At 37.7% G+C, this 18,890-nt stretch overlaps 1 protein-coding gene and 1 pseudogene across 1 annotated transcript in view; both read right to left on the reverse strand.

Annotated features, from left to right (window-relative positions):
- S100PBP (S100P binding protein) overlaps window positions 1-18,890 on the reverse strand; it is a 64,857-nt gene that overhangs the window by 13,319 nt on the left and 32,648 nt on the right. Inside the window, exon 6 of the mRNA XM_004471369.5 lies at window positions 6,655-6,742. Coding sequence (XP_004471426.1) covers window positions 6,655-6,742 — 88 coding nt within the window. The remainder of the gene's footprint in view (window positions 1-6,654; window positions 6,743-18,890) is intronic.
- On the reverse strand, window positions 2,190-3,062 carry LOC139439587 (zinc finger protein 22-like; annotated as a pseudogene).

Genomic DNA, 18,890 nt, shown 5'->3' on the forward strand with positions numbered 1-18,890 from the left:
CTTTGTAAATCACAATGGGCATTTTAAACTAATATAGTCATCTAGTACCAACCTAGTTTCAGTAGTACACAAACTCTACTCTCATATATCTCCATTCCTGCCCCTTTATATTACATCTTTATACACTGTATGCCCATTAATGTAGATTTAAAATGTTACTTTACACGCAATTTGCCTATTAAATCATATGAGAGGGAAGCAATTACAAACCAAAAGTACAATAATAACAATATTTTATTTTATAATTACCTAAGTAGTTACCTTTGCCAGTGTTCTTTATTTCTTCTTATGTTACTATCTGGTGTCCTTTGATTTCAGCCTGAAGGACTTCCTTTGGCATTTCTTATAGGGCAAGTCTTCTGGAAATGAACTCTTTCAGCTTTTGTTTATCTATAAATGTCTTAATTTCTCCTGTATATTTGAAAGATAATTTTGCCAGATAGAGAATTCTTGGCTGACTGATTTTTTTCTTTAAGGATTTAAAAATATGTCATTCCACTGTTTTCTAGCATCCATGGCTGTTTTTTTTTTTTGGGGGGGGGGGGTTTGCTTTTCTTTAAGTTAAAGATTTATTATTTATTTATTCCCCCCCCCCTTGTTGTTTGCACTTGCTGTGTCTGTTTGTTGTATGCTTGGCTTCTTTTTAGGAGGCACCAGGAACTGAACCCAGCATCTCCCAAGTGGGAAGGAGGTGCCTAATTGCATGAACCACTTCTGCTCCCTGCTTTGTTAGGTCTCTTATTATGCTTTCCTCCTTGTGTCTCTCGTGTCAGCTTGCCACGCCACCCATTGCATCAGCTTGCTGTCTAATTTGTTTTTCTTTAGGAGGCACCAGGAGCCAAACCCAGGACCTCCCATGTGGTAGGCAGGAGTTCAATTGCTTAAGCCACATCTGCTTCCCACCTCCAGTTTTTGATGAGAAATCCAGTTAATTTTGTTGGGGATCCCTTGTATGTGACAAGTCATCTCTCTCTTGCTGCTTTCAAAATCCCATGTTTCTTTGGATTTTTTTCTTTGCAAAATATACAATTTTTATTTTTATGGATAATTATCATTAATATAACAGGAATTGATACGATTAGAAAAGATTAAAAAAAAAATCAGAAGACCTTTAGCATTCAATAGAAATTAAAACTTGAGCTGGCAGTTGATTAGAATGTTCAAAAACTTGCAATGTTCTGATGGAAACTGAGAAAGAGGTTTGCTAGACTTAATTTCTGTAATGCCAAATAAGTTAACTTAAGATTTCAAAGGAGCCACAATGCACTGACATTGGAATTAAACTACTTTTGCTGATCACAAATACTTGCTTAAGATAACTAGGGTTATCTAAAGCTTTTAAAGGGAAAGACAGGGAGATGTAGAAATTGGAGATTTTTAAAATTAACAAGCAGCAAGCTGAGATTGTGTTAGTAAAATACAGTATAATTATTTATCCATGTAAATCTAAAAGGATGGCTCAATTTGCCAGTGCATAATACAATACCGAAAGAGGTCAAGGGCATGGGGATATATCACCATCAATCCATCCCAATTTCTGGAAAACAAGTAACTGCAGTAATATCACCACAAAGAACAGTGTTAGTATTAATAGAAGACTTGTGGTCCAATTCAGTTCTCACTTTTGATTCCTATATTATCTCTTACAAAGAAGTCAATGAAAGGGAAATTCTAATCCTTTAATTATTAACTGTCTATAAGCAGAAGAGAAGAAGCAAAAGAAAGCTAATATAGAGCAGTGAGCTGTGTTGATTAAAGATCTATGAACTTGAATACATTTTTAATAAGCTGAATTTCCAACTCATAATTATAAACCATTGGTTAATATATTACAAAACTTTACAAACAACAACTCTCAGCAGCAGCAGAACTCCAAAACTAATGGAATTAATCTCCTTTCCCTTTTATTTAATTATTCCTGCAACACAAAGTCTTAAAATTGAGGAATTATTTGCATATTTCTACACTTTCATACATGTGTCATCAAAACATGAAGGCAGGAAGTGTTTTCAAATGAGGTCAAGGGATCTTGTATTCTTTCAAAACAAATTTTCAGTTCTCTGTGCTCCAAGTCACATTAAAAAAAAAAAAAGGATGGACAGCTGGACTCATGCCGTTTTTTTCAGTCCAATTATGTCATTGATCTTTGATGTTTCCATGCTAGAAAAAAATGCAATATTTAAGTGTTCTACTGTAAACCATCTCCAGTTCTAAAAGATTAGTCATTTTATTTATTTTTTGAAGAGGGCTGAAGCAGTACCTTTTATTTAGCGGAGAACAGCCACAGACTTCCTTCTTGTACCAGCTTTCCAAGATGATACTAAGTGAGTTTTTGCCTTGCTATTTTTGCCCTGAGTTTTAGGAGGCTTCTCTTCTTTGTGTACCTTCATGTGCTGCGTGAGATGAGAGCTCTGGCTGAAGGACTTGTCACATTCACTGCAGTGGTAGGGCTTCTACCCTGTGTGGGTTCTCTGGTTTTGAATGAGATGGGAACTCTGGCTGAAACATTGGTCACACTCAAAGCACTGATAGGGTTTTTCTCCAGTATTAATTCTCTGGTACTGAATGAGATTTGAGCTCTGTTTAAACCTTTCCCCACACTCCTTTATAGGGCTTTTCCCCAGTAGGGATTCGTCGATGCTGATTGCGATTAGAACTCTGAAAGAAACTTTTCCCACAATCAGCACATTTGTGGGGATTTCTTTCCAGTATGGATTTTCTGGTGTTGAATAAGAGTTGAACTCTGACTGATACTCTTTTCACACTGAGTACATTTATAAAGTTTCTCATCCAAGCTTTTTTTCCAGCCTACTCCAGCTTGAATCAAATTGAGCAACCATTCCCCATTTCTGCTGATGCCATGCTGTATTATGCTGGTTCTTGTAGGCTTTCCCTTTGCTCGAGTTCTCAGAAAACCCTTGTAGCAGTTTGATATTATCAATGAATTCCAAAAATAAATATTGGATTATGTTTGTAATCTGATCAGTACCTGGGCATGATTGAGTTATGATTAGGGCAATATGATTAGGGTATCGAGTCCCCACCCAGCAAGGGGTGGGGATTCACAGATAAAAGGCATGGCAAAGAACAGAGGTGAGGGATTTTTCTTTTATTTTTTTTTTAAGATTTATTTTTTATTTATTTCTCTCCCCTTCCTTGCCCTCCCCCCCAGTTGTCTGCTCTCTGTGTGTATTCACTGTGTGTTCTTCTGTATCCACTTATATTCTTGTCAGTGGCACTGAGAATCTGTGTCTGTTTTTGTTGTATCATCTTGCTGCATGTGTGGTGCCACTCCTGGGCAGGCTGCACTTTTTTTAGCACTGGACAGCTCTCCACAGGGCGCACTCCTTGCACGTGGGGCTCCCCTACATGTGGGACACCCCTGCGTGGCACGTCACTCCTTGTACGCATCAGCACTGTGCGTAGGCCAGCTCATCAAATGGGTCAGGAGGCCCTGGGTTTTTAAACCCTGGACCTCCCATGTGGTAGGCAGACACTCTATCCATTGAGCCAAATCCGTTTCCCAAGGGTTTTCTGATCTTGGAGTTTGATGCTGAAGATTTAAGCTGGAGCCCTGGGAAGTAAGCTCACAGGGGAAAGAGAAGCCAGGGCCAGGAAGAAAGGAACCTTAAACCCAGAGAAAAGCAAACCCCCGGAACGTAGGAACCCAGGAAGCCTGAACCCTTGTAGACGTTGGCAGCCATCTTGCTCGAAATAGACTTTGGTGAAGGAAGTAACTTATGCTTTATGGCCTGGTATCTGTAAGCTCCTACCCCAAATAAATACCCTTTATAAAAACCAACCAATTTCTGGTATTTTGCATCAGCACCCCTTTGGCTGACTAATACAACCCTCCTTTAGGTTTTCCTAACCTCACAGAGAATAGCCAAATTATTAAGAGAGTTACTGTCTTCCTTTGAACTAATACTTCACTTCCTTCAGTTGCAGCTTGGAATCTTCAAGCCTGCAAGGCAGCTGCTCTTTGTCTTTGGATTTTGACAATTTTGATATAATGTGTCTTGGTGTATATCTTTTGGAGTCTATCTTGCTTAGAGTTCGTTGAGCCTCATGGATATGTATATTCATGTCTTTCATCAGATTTGGAAAGTTTTCTATCATTACTTCTTCAAACATTTTTTCTGCCCTGTTCTCTCTTGTCCTGGGACTCCAATGATGTGTTTGTTGGTATGCCTGATGGAGTCTCACAGATCCATCAGGCTCTGTTCAATTTTCTTCATTATTTTTTTCTTTCTGCTCCTCACGCTGGATAGTTCTATTGTCTTGTCTTCCAGTTCACTGACCCTTACTTCTGGCTGTTCAAATCTGCCACTGAATTTGAGTTTTTCATTTTGATTACTGAAATTTGCAGCTCTAAAATTTGTTGGTTTCCCTTTTATAATTTTCATCTCTTTATTTTATTTAGACAACTTTCCCCCTAATTTCTATAGTTCTTTGTATATGGATTCTTTTAATTCACTGAACATATTTAACACAGGTTGAATTAAAGTCTTTGACAAATAGTTCCTCAGAGATCGTTTCTGGCAAATTCTTTTTTCACTGTGAATGAGCCATACTTTCCTGTTTCTTTGTGTGTGTATGTTTGTGTGCTTTGAGAATTGGACATTCAGAGTATTACATTGTTATAAGTCTGGAAATCTAGTTCTCCCACAGGTTTTTGTTGTCCTTGAGGGCTGGAGCCATCAATTTGTGAGGATGAGATTCACTGCTATTTATAATTTAGGGGAGCAGCTATAGCTTAGTGGTTGAGTGCCTGCTTCCCATGTATGAGGGCCTGGGTTCAATCTCTGATACCTCCTAAAAAAAAAAAAAAAGTCCCAATATAATTTACCAGCCTCTTCCTCCAGCTCTTCTCTGGATGCTGCACAGTATTCTACCAGACTCCAGAGTTTCAAAACAGCTGATTCAGATAGTTCCTGCTAGTTCAATAGTTGTTTTGGTGGAGAGACTGATTACTGGAACTTCCTATTCTTAGAAGTCTTTAAAAGTTATGGATTCCTAGCTCCACCACCCTCCAAGACTTAATGATTTCTGGAATCAGGACCTGGGCATCTAAATTTTTAGGGGAAGCGGATTTGGGTCAATGGATAGAGCATCCGCCTACCACATGGGAGGTCCAGGGTTCAAACCCAGGGCCTCCTCACTCATGTGATGAGCTGGCCCATGTACAGTGCTGATGCACACAAGGAGTGCCATCCCACGCAGGGGTGTCCCCCGTGTAGGAGAGCCCTACACGCAAGGAGTGTGCCCCATAAGGAGAGCCGTCCAGCGTGAAAAAAGTACAGCCTGCTCAGAAGTGGCGCCGCACACACGGAGAGCTGACGCAGCAAGATGATGCAACAAAAAGAGGCAAAGATTTCTGGTGCCGCTGACAAGAATATAAGCAGACACAGAAGAACACACAGTGAATGGACAGAGAACAAACAACTGGGGGGAGGGTGGGGAAGGGGAGAGAAAAAAAATCTTAAAAATAAATAAATTTTTAGAAATCTATACAGGTGAGTATAAGGAGTAGCTAGGGTTGAAAAGAATGATAACAATACCTAAATTTAATCAAACCCTATATGTAAGTACTTGCTGAATTCTTTATACAGCTCATCTGACTTGATGCTAAAGAGAATCCTACCAGGAAAGTACTTTCATTAACTCCTTGTGCAGATAAGGAAACCGAGACTCAGCTTCAGTAACCTGCCCATGGTCACATAGTAGAGTAAGTAGCGGAGACTGGATTTGAACTCACAACCCTCTGACTCTCTACAATTTATCCAATAACCATTACAACTCAACCGAGAACTGTTATTATTTTGGCAACTACAAAGGCAACACTGAGTTTAAAGGCCCTGGGATGGGAGCATATGTGACATGTTTGCAAAAAATAAGGAAGCCAGTGTGACTACAGAAGAGTGATCAAAGGAAAAAGAAGTAAGATATGAGGTTCGTGAGGTAATTTGTCAACTTAGGCCAAAGTATATAGGTTCTTGTAGGGGATTGTGAGGATGGGATGATGCAAGATGGGAAGCCACTGGAAAATTCTGAGCAGGGGGGAGAGAGCTGAGTTATGCTTTAAAAGATTCTCTTTGGCTGCTGAGTTAAAACCAGTAGATAGGCAAGCAAAGAAGGACAGAGACTACTTAGGAGACTATTACAATAATCCAAGTGAAAATTATAAGAAATGGTCAGGTTCTGAATATGTTTTATATGTAGAATCTGTAGTATTTGCTCATAGACTGAATATGGGGTCAGAGAAGGGAGTCAAGGATGACTCCCAGGTTTTTGAGCAACTGGATCAAAGTAACTGAATAAATCTGTAAACTACACTGCTTCAAGAATACAGAATATAAAAAGAATCCAGAAGATTTCAGAACTAGAAAGGGCCTTTGACATTAATTAGCTCAACATCTTTAAGGACCGGAGAAGTAAAGTAGTTCGATCAAAATCATATAGCTAGTTTAAAATTTTAAAGCTAGTATTAGAACCCAGGTTTCCTGAATTTCAGTCCAGTTCTTATTCCATGATATTGTATTGTTTCTCCTTCCACCTCTGGCATTAAACAACAATTACACCCCAAACTTCCCATCATATTCCTCCTGTAGCCAAGTCCTACCCTTTTCCTCGTCTTTCTAATCACCCACTCACCGCATGGTGAGGTCCGAAGGATGCTGCCATTTTTCATTCTGCATATGATGCACTTGATCCATCAAGGCACAGAGCTCCCTCAAGGGACCTGTGGTACAGAAGGATCAGCAATTAGGGAGCAGCTCAGTGAATTACCATGTCAGCCTAAGCCAAAGTATACAATTTCAGGGAAAGGGAAAACAGGCACTGGTCCCAACACTTAGGATTATTACAAGCAGGCAGGCAATGCATAAATTACATGGCAGAGGGGTGGGCTTGCTCAAGAATGATGATGATGATGATGAAGTAAAATGGCAGCCACCACTCATTCACTCAGCATTCATTCAGCTTCTACAATGTATGAGGGACTTTACTGGCCCCTGGGAATATAGCAGAGACCCTCTCCTCAATGAGGTTTTATACAGGGGACAGGGGATTCCAGAACAATGTGATAAAGTACAATGATAGGAGGAATAAAGGCTGCTATGCAAGCACGACTAAGGGGTGAGGGTCAGAGGAAGCCCCCTCCAGGGAAAGTAAACTGTATGCAGGAATTTAAAGAATGTATATAAGTTTGTGAAGTAAAGAGAGATGGGAAGAGGAGATGTCCCAGCAGAGAAATAGCTACTACAGCGGCCTTGAGACACAGACAAACAATACATTCCAGAAACAAGGGGAGTTTAGAACAGATGAGGTTGGGGGCTCCTTGCTAACAAGACAAATTGCTAGAGGTAATTACTCAACACATGGGAGCCTAGGCACTAAGACAAGAAAAGAGGAGAAAAGAAAGATGCTATTAACATCATTTTAGAGATGGGAAACTGTGGCTCAGGGAAGTGAACTTGTCTTAGTAAATGCTTGTTAATTCAGGATTCAACTTGCCCCTGTTTGATTCCATGCTCTTGTCACTATGCAATAATGCTAATGTGCACTTAAGGGCTGAGACTTGTGCTGAAAACCAACCAAAGTAGAAGTAAAATAAACACTAGCTAGGTAATAAATTTCCTAGACCAGTGGTTCTCAAACTCTAACATACATCATAATCAGCTGGAGCTATTGTAAAACAGATTGCTGGGCCCTGACCTGAGAGTTTCTGATTCCATAGGTCCTGGGGTAGGGCCCAAGTATTTGCATATCTAACTTCTGTGACCATGGGCAAGTCATTTCACTTCTTTGAGCCTCATTTCATTCAACTTGAAATATGGACAATAATATTTACCTTGGAGTATTAGGAATATTATAAAGAAAAAGCCTAGAACATTCCTGGCATGCAGCAGATATAAGTGGTAGCTATTGTTGGTAAGGTATTACAGCCTTAGGCCTATGTTAATTTGCTATTCAAATCCTATGTCAATCAGTTACACCTTCTACTTTTTAGGAAAATGTTTATTAAATGGATCAGTTCACACAAACTTGGAAATATTTTACAGCACTCAGGATTAATTTTCTTTCTAACCATAATGAGATTATACTTTTCAGGAAAAATTCATATTCAATAGATAAAAATTTAAAATTTATGTGTATTTTAAAAAGCACAACCAAGGATAAAAGACAATTGGCAAAATGAAAAATATATTCCAAACATATTTGGCAATGGTTTAATGTCCTTATTCTACAAAGGTTAAGTCCCCTCATAAAAACAAACAAAAAAAGACAAGGACATGAATAGGCAAATCAAGAAAGAAATATGAATAATTATAATCAATAAACATAATAAAAAGATATGCAATCTAATATAGAAAGAAAACATATTAAGCCCACTCCTGAAGGAAATATAAATTAGAAATGAGTTTCCCCTTTAAGAAGTAAAGTAACTTTTGATTAGAACCTTCCTTGCACTGAATTTGTTAAAAGACTAAGATCAGAGGTCTCAATTCAAACTGTCTTTTCCTATTCCCTACTTTCATACCACTAGCACTCTACTCCCTCCAACCCCCTCAAAAAGGATTTTTTTGGGGTGGGGGGAGGAGGAAGTCAGCTTTGTAAAAATTTCAAGATACATTTTTCTGGCCAAAGCATCACTAAAGGTGGGCTGGCAATATATGGAAATTCTGGTGTCGAATCTTAAAATGGAACCACCATAAAATTATCTGTAGACCATGTCTTTCAACTCACTCATCTCTTACTACCTTTTGCAAAATTGCCTATCAGTGGAGGCTAAAGATACTATAAATTTCTAACAAATTAATTCACTTTAAATCAAGCAAAGAAAAAGATTAGTCAATTAGGGCCAAGGAGGCTTCAAATATTCAACCTGTGAGGGGATATAATCTAGCACCAGCAGTAGCAGCAGTAGCACTTACTATGTATCAGGCACTGTCCTATGCACTTTACATATATTAATTCATTTGTTCCTTACAACAATCCTATGAATTAGGTACTATTATTATTCCCCATTGTACAGATGAAGAAACCCAGGCAAAGAAAAGTTAGGTAGTTTGTTCAAGGTCGTACAGACAGTGACAGAGCCAAAATTTCAACAACATAAAACCATTATAGAGTTGAGTTTCTCTAAAACCTTTTCTGGGATGGAATTTCATACTTGGGATTATAAACCAATAGTTATAACTTACTATGTCTCTTGTATATCTAATGGTACCTGGTACAGCACTGAGGAAACATACAAGGGCTCAATAATAATTACTTGGCTCATGCACTAAAAAATGCTAGTTTTCATCAGTACTCAAAACTGGAGCTTGGAAAACATTTTCATCTATCATCTACTAAACTGGAAAGCCAGGATTCAAACCTAAGTAGGTCTAATAATCAAAAAACCTTATTTTTAGCTCACAGATTCAACCTCTGCTTCCTCCAAATTTAGATGCTAACAAGAACAGAAACAGATTTGAATTTTGTCTTCCTTCAGTCTCTAACAGATGGGCTCTCTTGGACCAACAATCAGTACCATGAGTTTATTTTAAGTTGTGGCTAAAAGGAGGTAAAGACTGTCCTTTGTTTTGTGGCTAAGAATGAAATAAGGAGGAAAACCCCCTAATTTCAGGAATGAGAACAGCAATTCATCTTAGCCTTAATCTATAAATATGTTGCTGACTGGTCTGGGGAAAAATCTAGTTTAGTAACTGTCCTTAATAAAGTTGAAAGTGAATCACTTGTTAAAGTGGAGGAGAATGGTTGATACTGAGTGCCTGCATGCTAGTAGCCCTTCTGACAGGTTTTATAAATCATCATACTTTGCACCACATGACCCTATGCAATCAATTGTGGCACATGACCCAAGGACAGAGAATCTTTGTACTGACTAATGACCTAGAAGGTGGCCTGGCACCAACAGATCATTACGTTTATCAATCAGAAGCTCTTCTTTGGAGTGCAAATGTGAGATTTAGTAATGAGAAAAAGAAGGAAAACAGCACACAGAGCTCTAGGAGGAAACAGACACTAGAGGTAGCTAATAGAGAGCAATGAAGGCACTAATTAACAACAGGTAAGATTAGAGATATCACTAAATCAGCAGAGAAAATCTGAATAGGAAACAAAGGCACCCATTTCTGAGGATGCACAAGGGCTGGCTCTACAACTGATTATTTGTACTGTTCAGTCTGGCTATATTTTTGAGAGTATAGTCTTCCTATTTTCCTATAAATCCTTAAACTCATTTACTTGGGTTTAAGGCAATCAAATGTCTCTATTCTGTGTAACCTAAAATACCAAATACAGGGGATGAAATGGAGAAGGAAGAAAAGAAAAAAGGTGCAACCGGAGGATTGGACTATTGCTTTTATAAAGAGATTAATAAAATAGGAATGAAAAGGAAAAAAGATTAAGAAGCAAGATTGCAAATTTGCCACCTCTAGATCTAGTACAAATCTTGATTCTGATTTTCCCTCCACAAGAGGCAAAAAGAGAAAAGAAAAAAAAAAAACAAAACAGGAATCACTATATAACTCATTATTTGGGAAATATTGATTTATATATGAATGTCCTCAACAGTCACAGCAAATGCAGAATCAAAATTTAGTCATTGCAGCTTATGATCTTCAGTAAAGGTCTCTGACACAATAAGATGATGCAACAAAAAGAGACACAGATTCCTGTGCCGCTGACAGCAACAGAAGCGGACAAAGAAACAAGACGCAGCAAATAGACACAGAGAACAGACAACCGGGGTGGGAAGGGGAGAGAAATAAATAAATCTTTAAAAAAATAAATAAATAAAGTCTCTGGTTTCTTTTTTCTTCTTTATTTTCTTTTAAATGTTACATTAAAAAAAATAAGGTCCCCATATACTCCCCACCCCCCTCACCCCACTCCTCCCACATCAACCTCTTCCATCATCATGGCACATTCACTGTACCTGGTAAATACATTTTGGAGCACTGCTGCACCACATGGACGGTGGTCTACATTGTAGTCTACACTCTCCTCCAGTCCACCCCATGGGCCATGGCAGGACACACAATGTCCAGCATCTGTCCCTGCAGCACCACCCAGGACAACTCCAAATCCTGAAAATGCCCCCACATCATATCTCTTCTTCCCTCTAAGGTCTGTTTTGACAGAGACTTCCACTTCTAACCATGATGGATGGGACTTAAACTCCCATTGTAAGCAACTATAAACTGGGCAAAATATATAAAACCACTGCTTTCAGACCGTGTTTTTCAATAAACTCATAATTGTGATCCCTAAGGGAAGGGAAACAATTGAGGTTAAGCCTTGAAACTTCTTATGAGCCTGAGTCTATAATTATTCCAAAACAAAAAGTTTTAAAAATGAAGGCAAAATAAAACATTTTTCTAAATAAAAGCAGAAAGACTTCATCACCAGTAGATGTGATCTACAATATTAAAGGAATTTCATTAGGAAAAAGGAAAATAATACATGATGGAAACTTGGATCTACAGAAAAGAATAAAGAACACTGGAAATGTAAACATTTGAGTAAGTATAAAAGACTTTCTCACTTAAAAAATGTCTTCAAAAGATCATTATTTTGTGTGTGATCTGTGATATTTAAAAAAAAAAGAAAGAAAAGATCACTATTTAGAGCAAAAACAATATATTGAAGGTTTATAATATATATGTAAAATGTATGAAAACAATAAGAAAAAAACACAAAGAATTGGTAGTATATTGTTGTCAGGGTCTTCCATTATAAATTCAGTGGTATAATATTATTTGAAGGTAGTCTGTGGTAAGTTAAAGGTGCAAATTGTAAACCGTAGAACAGTAGTTCTCAATATGCAGTCCAAGGATCCCTGGGAGGTCCCCAAGACCAGTCTGGGAGTTCAAAAGGTCAAAATTATTTCTATAACAACACTGAGAGGTTTATAAGATGTTATTTGTCTTTCCCACTTGCATTCTCACACATGTACAATGAATTTCTCATAGGTTACATGACATGATATGTAATGCAGAGTCAGATAAACGAATTTGGTAGTCTTTCATTAAGCTAGACATTAAAGAGATTTGCAAAAATGTAAAACAATGCCACTCATCTCCCTAATTTTTTTTGAGAAGTTATTTTTAATGAAAATGTTATGTTAACATACAAATGGGCTTATTTTTGTTTTAAAGTGTATCTTAAATAAGTCTTTTAACAATTTATTAGTTCTAATTTTTAATATGGTCAAATGTCAATAGATATCACCCACCCAAATAAAGACTTTGGGGTCCTCAATAATTTTTAAGACCATAAATAATTTTTAAGAGTGTGAATGGGTTCTGAGACCAAAAACTTAGGAAAGTGCTACCCTAGAATAACTATTTGAAAAAACAAAACAAAGAGGTATAGGCAATAGGCCATTCTTGGAAATAAAATGGAATAAGAAAAATTACTCAACTAATCCAAAGGAAGCCAAGAAGAGATGAATGAAGAAACAAAGAACACATTTAAGCCTAATCATAATGATAATTACATTAACTGAATGGACTAACACTCCAATTTAAAGACTAAGATTGTGAGAGTGGATAAAAAAGACAACTATATGTTGTCCGTAAGAAATCACTTAAACATGAACACACAGATAAATTAAAGGAAATGTACATACAAAAATTAGTCACAAAAGAAACATTATATATATATCATATAATCATTAGTTAAAAGAAAGCTGGAATGGCTATATTAATGTCAAAGTCCAAAAAAGGATTATTACTAAGGATAAAAATTGACATTTCATAATGACAAAGGAGTCAACTTAAGAAGAGGATGTAAGGAGGCGGACTTGGACCAGTGGTTAGGGCATCCGTCTACCACATGGGAGGTCTGCGGTTCAAACCCCGGGCTTCCTTGACGTGTGTGGAGCTGGCCCATGCGCAGTGCTGATGCGCCAAGGAGTGCTCTGCCACACAGGGGTGTCCCCTGCGTAGCACGGGCAAGGAGTGCCCCCTGTAAGGAGAGCAGCCCAGTGCGAAAGAAAGTACAGCCTGCCCAAGAATGGTGCTGCACGTACCAAGAGTTGACGCAGCAAGATGATGTAACAAAAAGAGACACAGATTCCGTGCTGCTGACAAAAAACAAGAACACGCAGAAAATGGACACAGAGAACAGACAACGGGGTGTGGGGGGGGGAAGGGAGAGAAATAAATAAATAAATCTTAAAAAAAAAAAAGAAGAGGATGTAATAATCCTAAAAGAGGATATAATAATTCTAAATGTGTATGCATTCAATAGCAGAGCTTCAAAAAGTGTATAGTTTTCAACAGCAGAGCTTCAAAATATGAGGCAAAAACTGAAAAGAGGAATAGATAAATCCACAATTATAGTTAGAGATATGAATACTCCTTTTTAAGAAAATCTCTAAGGACACAGAATTGAACACCACCATCAACCAAAAAAATCTTATTGACATTTATAAAACTTTGCCCAACATCAGAATACATATTCTTTTTAAATGTACATGGAGCATTCACTAAGACAGACCATGTGTGAAGCCATAAAGTTGTCTCAAAATATTTAAAAGGACTAAAATCACACAGAGCACATTTTCTGATCACAATAGAATTGAATGAGAAATCAATAACTGGAAGATAACTGGAAAATTCCCAAATATTTGGAAACTAAGCAACATATTTCTAAACAACCCATGAGTCAAAAGAGAAATCACAAGGGAAATTAGAAATTGCTTTGAACCAAATGAAAATGAAAACTACAATATATCAAAATTTGCAGTATACAGCAATAGTGCTTAAAGGGAAAGCTATGGCTTTAAATACGTATAGAAAATAGGTCTCAAATAAATTACTTAAATTCCCACATTATAAAGCTAGAAAACAAGAGCAAAAAAAAATCCAATATAAGTGGAAAGAAGAAATAATTAAGATAAGTGAAGGACTCAGTGAAAAAGAAAACATAATTGTCAGAAACAATATAGAAAAATTAATGAAACTAAACATTTACTTGGGGGGAAAATCAATAAAACTGACAAACCTGAACTAGACTGTTCAGAAAAACAAAGAAGACACAAATTGCCAATATTAGGAATGAAACAAAGAATATCGCAACCAATCTCACTAACTGAGGAAAAATAAGGGAATATTACAAATAACATGCCAATAAATTCATCAACCTAGATGAATAGTTAAATTCCTTGAAGAAAGAAATTACCAAAACAGACTCAACAAGATATAGAAAATTTGAAAAGCCCTATTATCTTATACATTTGTAATTTAAAATCTTGCTAAAAAGAAAACTCTAGGCCTACAGAGTTTCATTGGGGAAATCTATCAAATATTTAAGGAGAAAATAGTATCAATCCTACACAAACTGTGAAAACACTTCCCAATTCATCATGAGAAGCTATCATTACTATGATACCTAAACTAGAGGAGGACATTATAAGAAAATTAATAGACTAATATTCATCATGAATAAGACCTAAAAATTCTTACAAATTAGTAAATTGAACATATATATATATACAAGATACATAGATATAGATAACTGTAAGGTAATACATCAAGACCAAGAGGTTCTATCCCAAGAGTGCAAGCTGGTATAACATTAAAAAATGAATAAATGTAATTTACCATATTAACAGAATAAAGGAGAAATACAATATGACCTGCTAAATAAATTCAGAAAATCTATTTGTCAAAATTCGCCATTCATTTATATTAAAAACTCTCATCAAACTATGAATGGAGGGGAACTTCTCAACCTGAGAATGAGCATTTATAATAAATTTTCAGCTAAAATCATACTTAATGAACTGGAGGTCTTAGTATAAGACAAGGAAGAAAAATAAAAGGCTTGGATTAGAAAGAAAAATATACTGTGTTATTTGCATATAATATTATCAAGTGTAACAGTTTGGAGTTATTTTATGAATCCTAAAAAGATTATGTTCTTAAGCTAATCTATTCCTGATTAATCTATTTTCTTTGGGATAAGGGACCCTGCCTCTCATTTTTAAATTTTTATTTTTTCATTTGAGACATCAACTATATTTTAAGTGATTGGGGAAATACCTTGGTTTTATCCCAAGTATGCAAGGGTGGTTCAAAATAAGAAAATCAGTTAGTGTACTTCACCACATTAGCAAAACGAAGGGAAAAATCCACATGATTATCTCCATTGATGCAGAAAAGGCTTTTGACAAAATCCAGCATCCCTTCTTCACAAAAACACTTAGAAGGAAAATAGAAATAGAAGGAAATTTCCTCAACATGTTAAACGGTATTTATGAAAACCCCATAGCTAATATCATACTCAACGGTAAAAGATTGAAAGCTTTCCCTTTAAGAACTGGAACAAGACAAGGATGCACACTGTCCTCACTGTTATTCAACATTGTACTGGAAGTTCTAGCCAGAGCTAGGAAAAGAAAAAGAAATAAAAGGCATCCAATTTGGAAAGGAAGAGGTAAAACTTTCACTATTTGCAGATGACATGATCCTATAAAAAGTCCTGAAAAATCTACAACAAAGCTCTTAGACCTAATAAATAAATTCAGCAAAGTGGCAGGGTACAAGATCAACTCACAAAAATCAGGAGTGTTTCTGTACATAATAATGAACAATCTGAGGAGGAAATCAAGAAAAAAATACGACTTACAATAGAAAATAAAATAAATATCTAGGAATAAATTTAACCAAGGATGTAAAGAACTTGTACACAGAAAACAACAAAACACTGCTAAAAGACATCAAAGAACTAAATAAATGGAAGGACATTCTATGCTCATAGATTAGAAGACTAAATATTGTTAAGATGTCCATTCTACCCAAAACGATTTACAGATTCAACACAATCCCAATCAAAATTCCAACAGCTTACTTTGCAGAAATGGAAAAAGCAAATTATCAAATTTCTTTAGAAGGCCCCAAGTAGCCAAAAACATCTTGAAAAAGAACAAAGTTGTAGAACTCACACTTTCTGACTTTAAAGCATATTACAAAGCTACAGTGACAAAACAGCATAGTAGTGGCACAAGGATAGATACATTGACCAATGGAATTGAATTGGCAGTTCAGAAATAGAACCTCACATCTATGGCCAACTGATTTTTCACATGGGGGCAAAGACCACTCACTTGGCAAAGAATAGTGTCTTCAGCAAATGGTGCTGGGAGAAATGGATATCCATATGCAAAAGAATGAAAGAGGACCCCTATCTCACACCATATATAAAAGTTAACTCAAGTGGACACTGCCATCCCAGGGTCCACCGAATGGAGGAATATAATATGGACTGGAGTGGACTTGCTGGTATTCTACTATAGAACTGTAGTGACTCTAGCAATGGAAGAAATTGTATCATTGATGTGGAGATGGTAGCCACAGGAGTTGTTGAGGGCAGTAAAGGAAGGAAGAGGGGTGATATGGGGCATTTCCAGGACTTGGAGTTGTCCTGAATGATATTGCAGAGGCAGATGCAGGACATTGTATATCCTGCCATAACCCACAGGATGAACCAGGAGAAGAGCGTGAACTACAATATAAACTATGGTCCATGTGGTGTGGCAGTGCTCCAGGGTGTATTCATCAAATGCAATGAATGTGAAAGGAAATGTGGGAGGAGCAGGTGAGTGGGGGAAGTGGGTTATATGGGAACCTCTTATGTTCTTTAATTGTAATGTTTTGTGTGATCTATTTATCTTTTTTTAAAAAAATACAATAAAAAAAAAGTTAACAAAAAATGATCGAAATAGATATGGAATGGACACAACCAAGCCAAGGTCCACAGGAAGGAGGAATACAGTGAGGATTAGAGTGGACTTAATGATATTCTATTCATGAACTATTGTGGTTAATAATCGAGAAAATGTGGCACTGGTGTGGAAAAAGTGGCCATGGTGGCTGCTGGGTGCGGGCAATGGGAGGAAGAGATGAGATGTGGAGGCATTTTCGGGACTTGGAGTTGTCGTGGGTGGTGCTGCAGGGACAACTGCCGGACATTGTATGTCCTCCCATGGCCCACTGGCTGGAACGTGGGAGAGTGTGGGCTATGGTGTGGACCGTAGGCCATGGGGTGCAGCGATGCCCAGAGATGTACTCACCAGATGCAATGGATGTGTCATGATGATGGGGGAGAGTGTTACTGTAGGGGGAGTGGTAGGGTGGGGGTGGTGGGGGTGAATGGGGACCTCATATTTTTTGAATGTAATACTTTTTTAAAAAATGAATAAATAAAATTAAAAAAAAAAAAGATCAAAGACCTAAATATAAGAACCAGGACTATAAAACTAGAATAAAATGCAGGGAAGCATTTTCAGGGTCCTGTGTTGGGCAATGGTTTCTTAGACTTTATATCCAAAGCACAAGCAACAAAAGAAAAAAGATAAATGGGACCTCATCAAAATTAATAAATTTTGTGCAAAGGACTTTGTCATGAAAATGAAGAGACAACCTACTCAAGAGGAGAAAATATTTGGAAATCACATGTCCAATAAGGGTTTAGTATCCAGAATAGATAAATCCTACAACTCAACAATGGAAAGACAAACAACCCAGGTAAAAACTGGGCAAAAGACTTGAAGAGACAGAGAGGATCTATAAATGGCTAAAAAGGACATGAAAAGATGCTCAACATCATTGGTCATCAGGGAAATACAAATCAAAACCACAATGAGGGAAGCAGATATGGCTCAAGTGCTTGGGCTCCCTTCTATCATATGGGAGGTCCAGGATTTGATTCTCAGGGCCTCTTGGTTAAGGCAAGCTGGCCCATGGAGCGAGCTGGCCTGCATGGAGAGCTGGTGCAACAAGATGACACAACAAAAAGAGACACAGATGAGAGATAATAAGAGATGCAGTAGACCAGGGAACTAAGGTGGCACAAGAGAATAAGTGCCTCTGTCTCACTCCAGAAGGTCCCAGAATTGGTTTCCCATGCTGCCTAAAGAGAAGACAAACAAATACAGAAGAACACACAGCAAATGGACACAAGCACAAAAACGAGGGAGAATAAATAAATCTTTAAAAAAAAAACAAAAAACCCCACAGTTATCATTTCACAGCCACTAGAATGACTACTTTTTTTTTAAAAAAGATTTATTTATTTATTTATTTCTCTCCCCTTCCCCCAGCCCCAGTTGTCTGTTCTCTGTGTCTATTTGCTCTGTCTTCTTCCTTGTCCACTTCTGTTGTTGTCAACGGCACGGGAATCTCTGTTTCTTTTTTTGTTGTGTCATCTTCTTGTGTCAGCTCTCCGTGTGTGCGGCACCGTTCTTGGGCAGGCTGCACTTTCTTTCGCCCTGGGCGCCTCTTCTTACGGGGCGCACTCCTTGTGTGTGTGGCTTCCCTACGCGGGGGACACCCCTGCGTGGCACGGCACTCCTTGCGCGCATCAGCACTGCGCACGGGCCAGCTCCACATGGGTCAAGGAGGCCAGGGGTTTGAACCGCGGACCTCCCATGTGGTAGACGGACACCCTAACCGCTGGGCCAAGTCTGCTTCCCTACTTTTAAAAACCAAAACTACAAGTGTTGGGGAGGATGTGGAGAAATAGAAACACTCACTTATTGCTAGGAATAAATTCATGGGTGGGAATGTAAATTGTGTAGCCACTGTGGAAGACAGTTTAGCAGTTCCTCAGGAAGCTAAATAAACAATTACCATATGACCTGGCAATCCCACTATTAGGCACATACCCAAAATAATTGAAAACAGGGACTTGAACAGATATTTGCACTCCATTTTTCACAACTGCCAAAAGATGGAAGCAACCCAAGTATTCATCAACCAATGAGTGTATAAACAAAATGTGGTACATACATGCAATGGAGTATTATTCAGCCATAAAAATGAATGAAATTCTGATTCATGTGACAACATGGATGAATCCTGAGGACATTA

Source organism: Dasypus novemcinctus, chromosome 9 (genome assembly GCF_030445035.2).
Source record: "Dasypus novemcinctus isolate mDasNov1 chromosome 9, mDasNov1.1.hap2, whole genome shotgun sequence".
Lineage (NCBI taxonomy): Eukaryota > Metazoa > Chordata > Mammalia > Cingulata > Dasypodidae > Dasypus > Dasypus novemcinctus.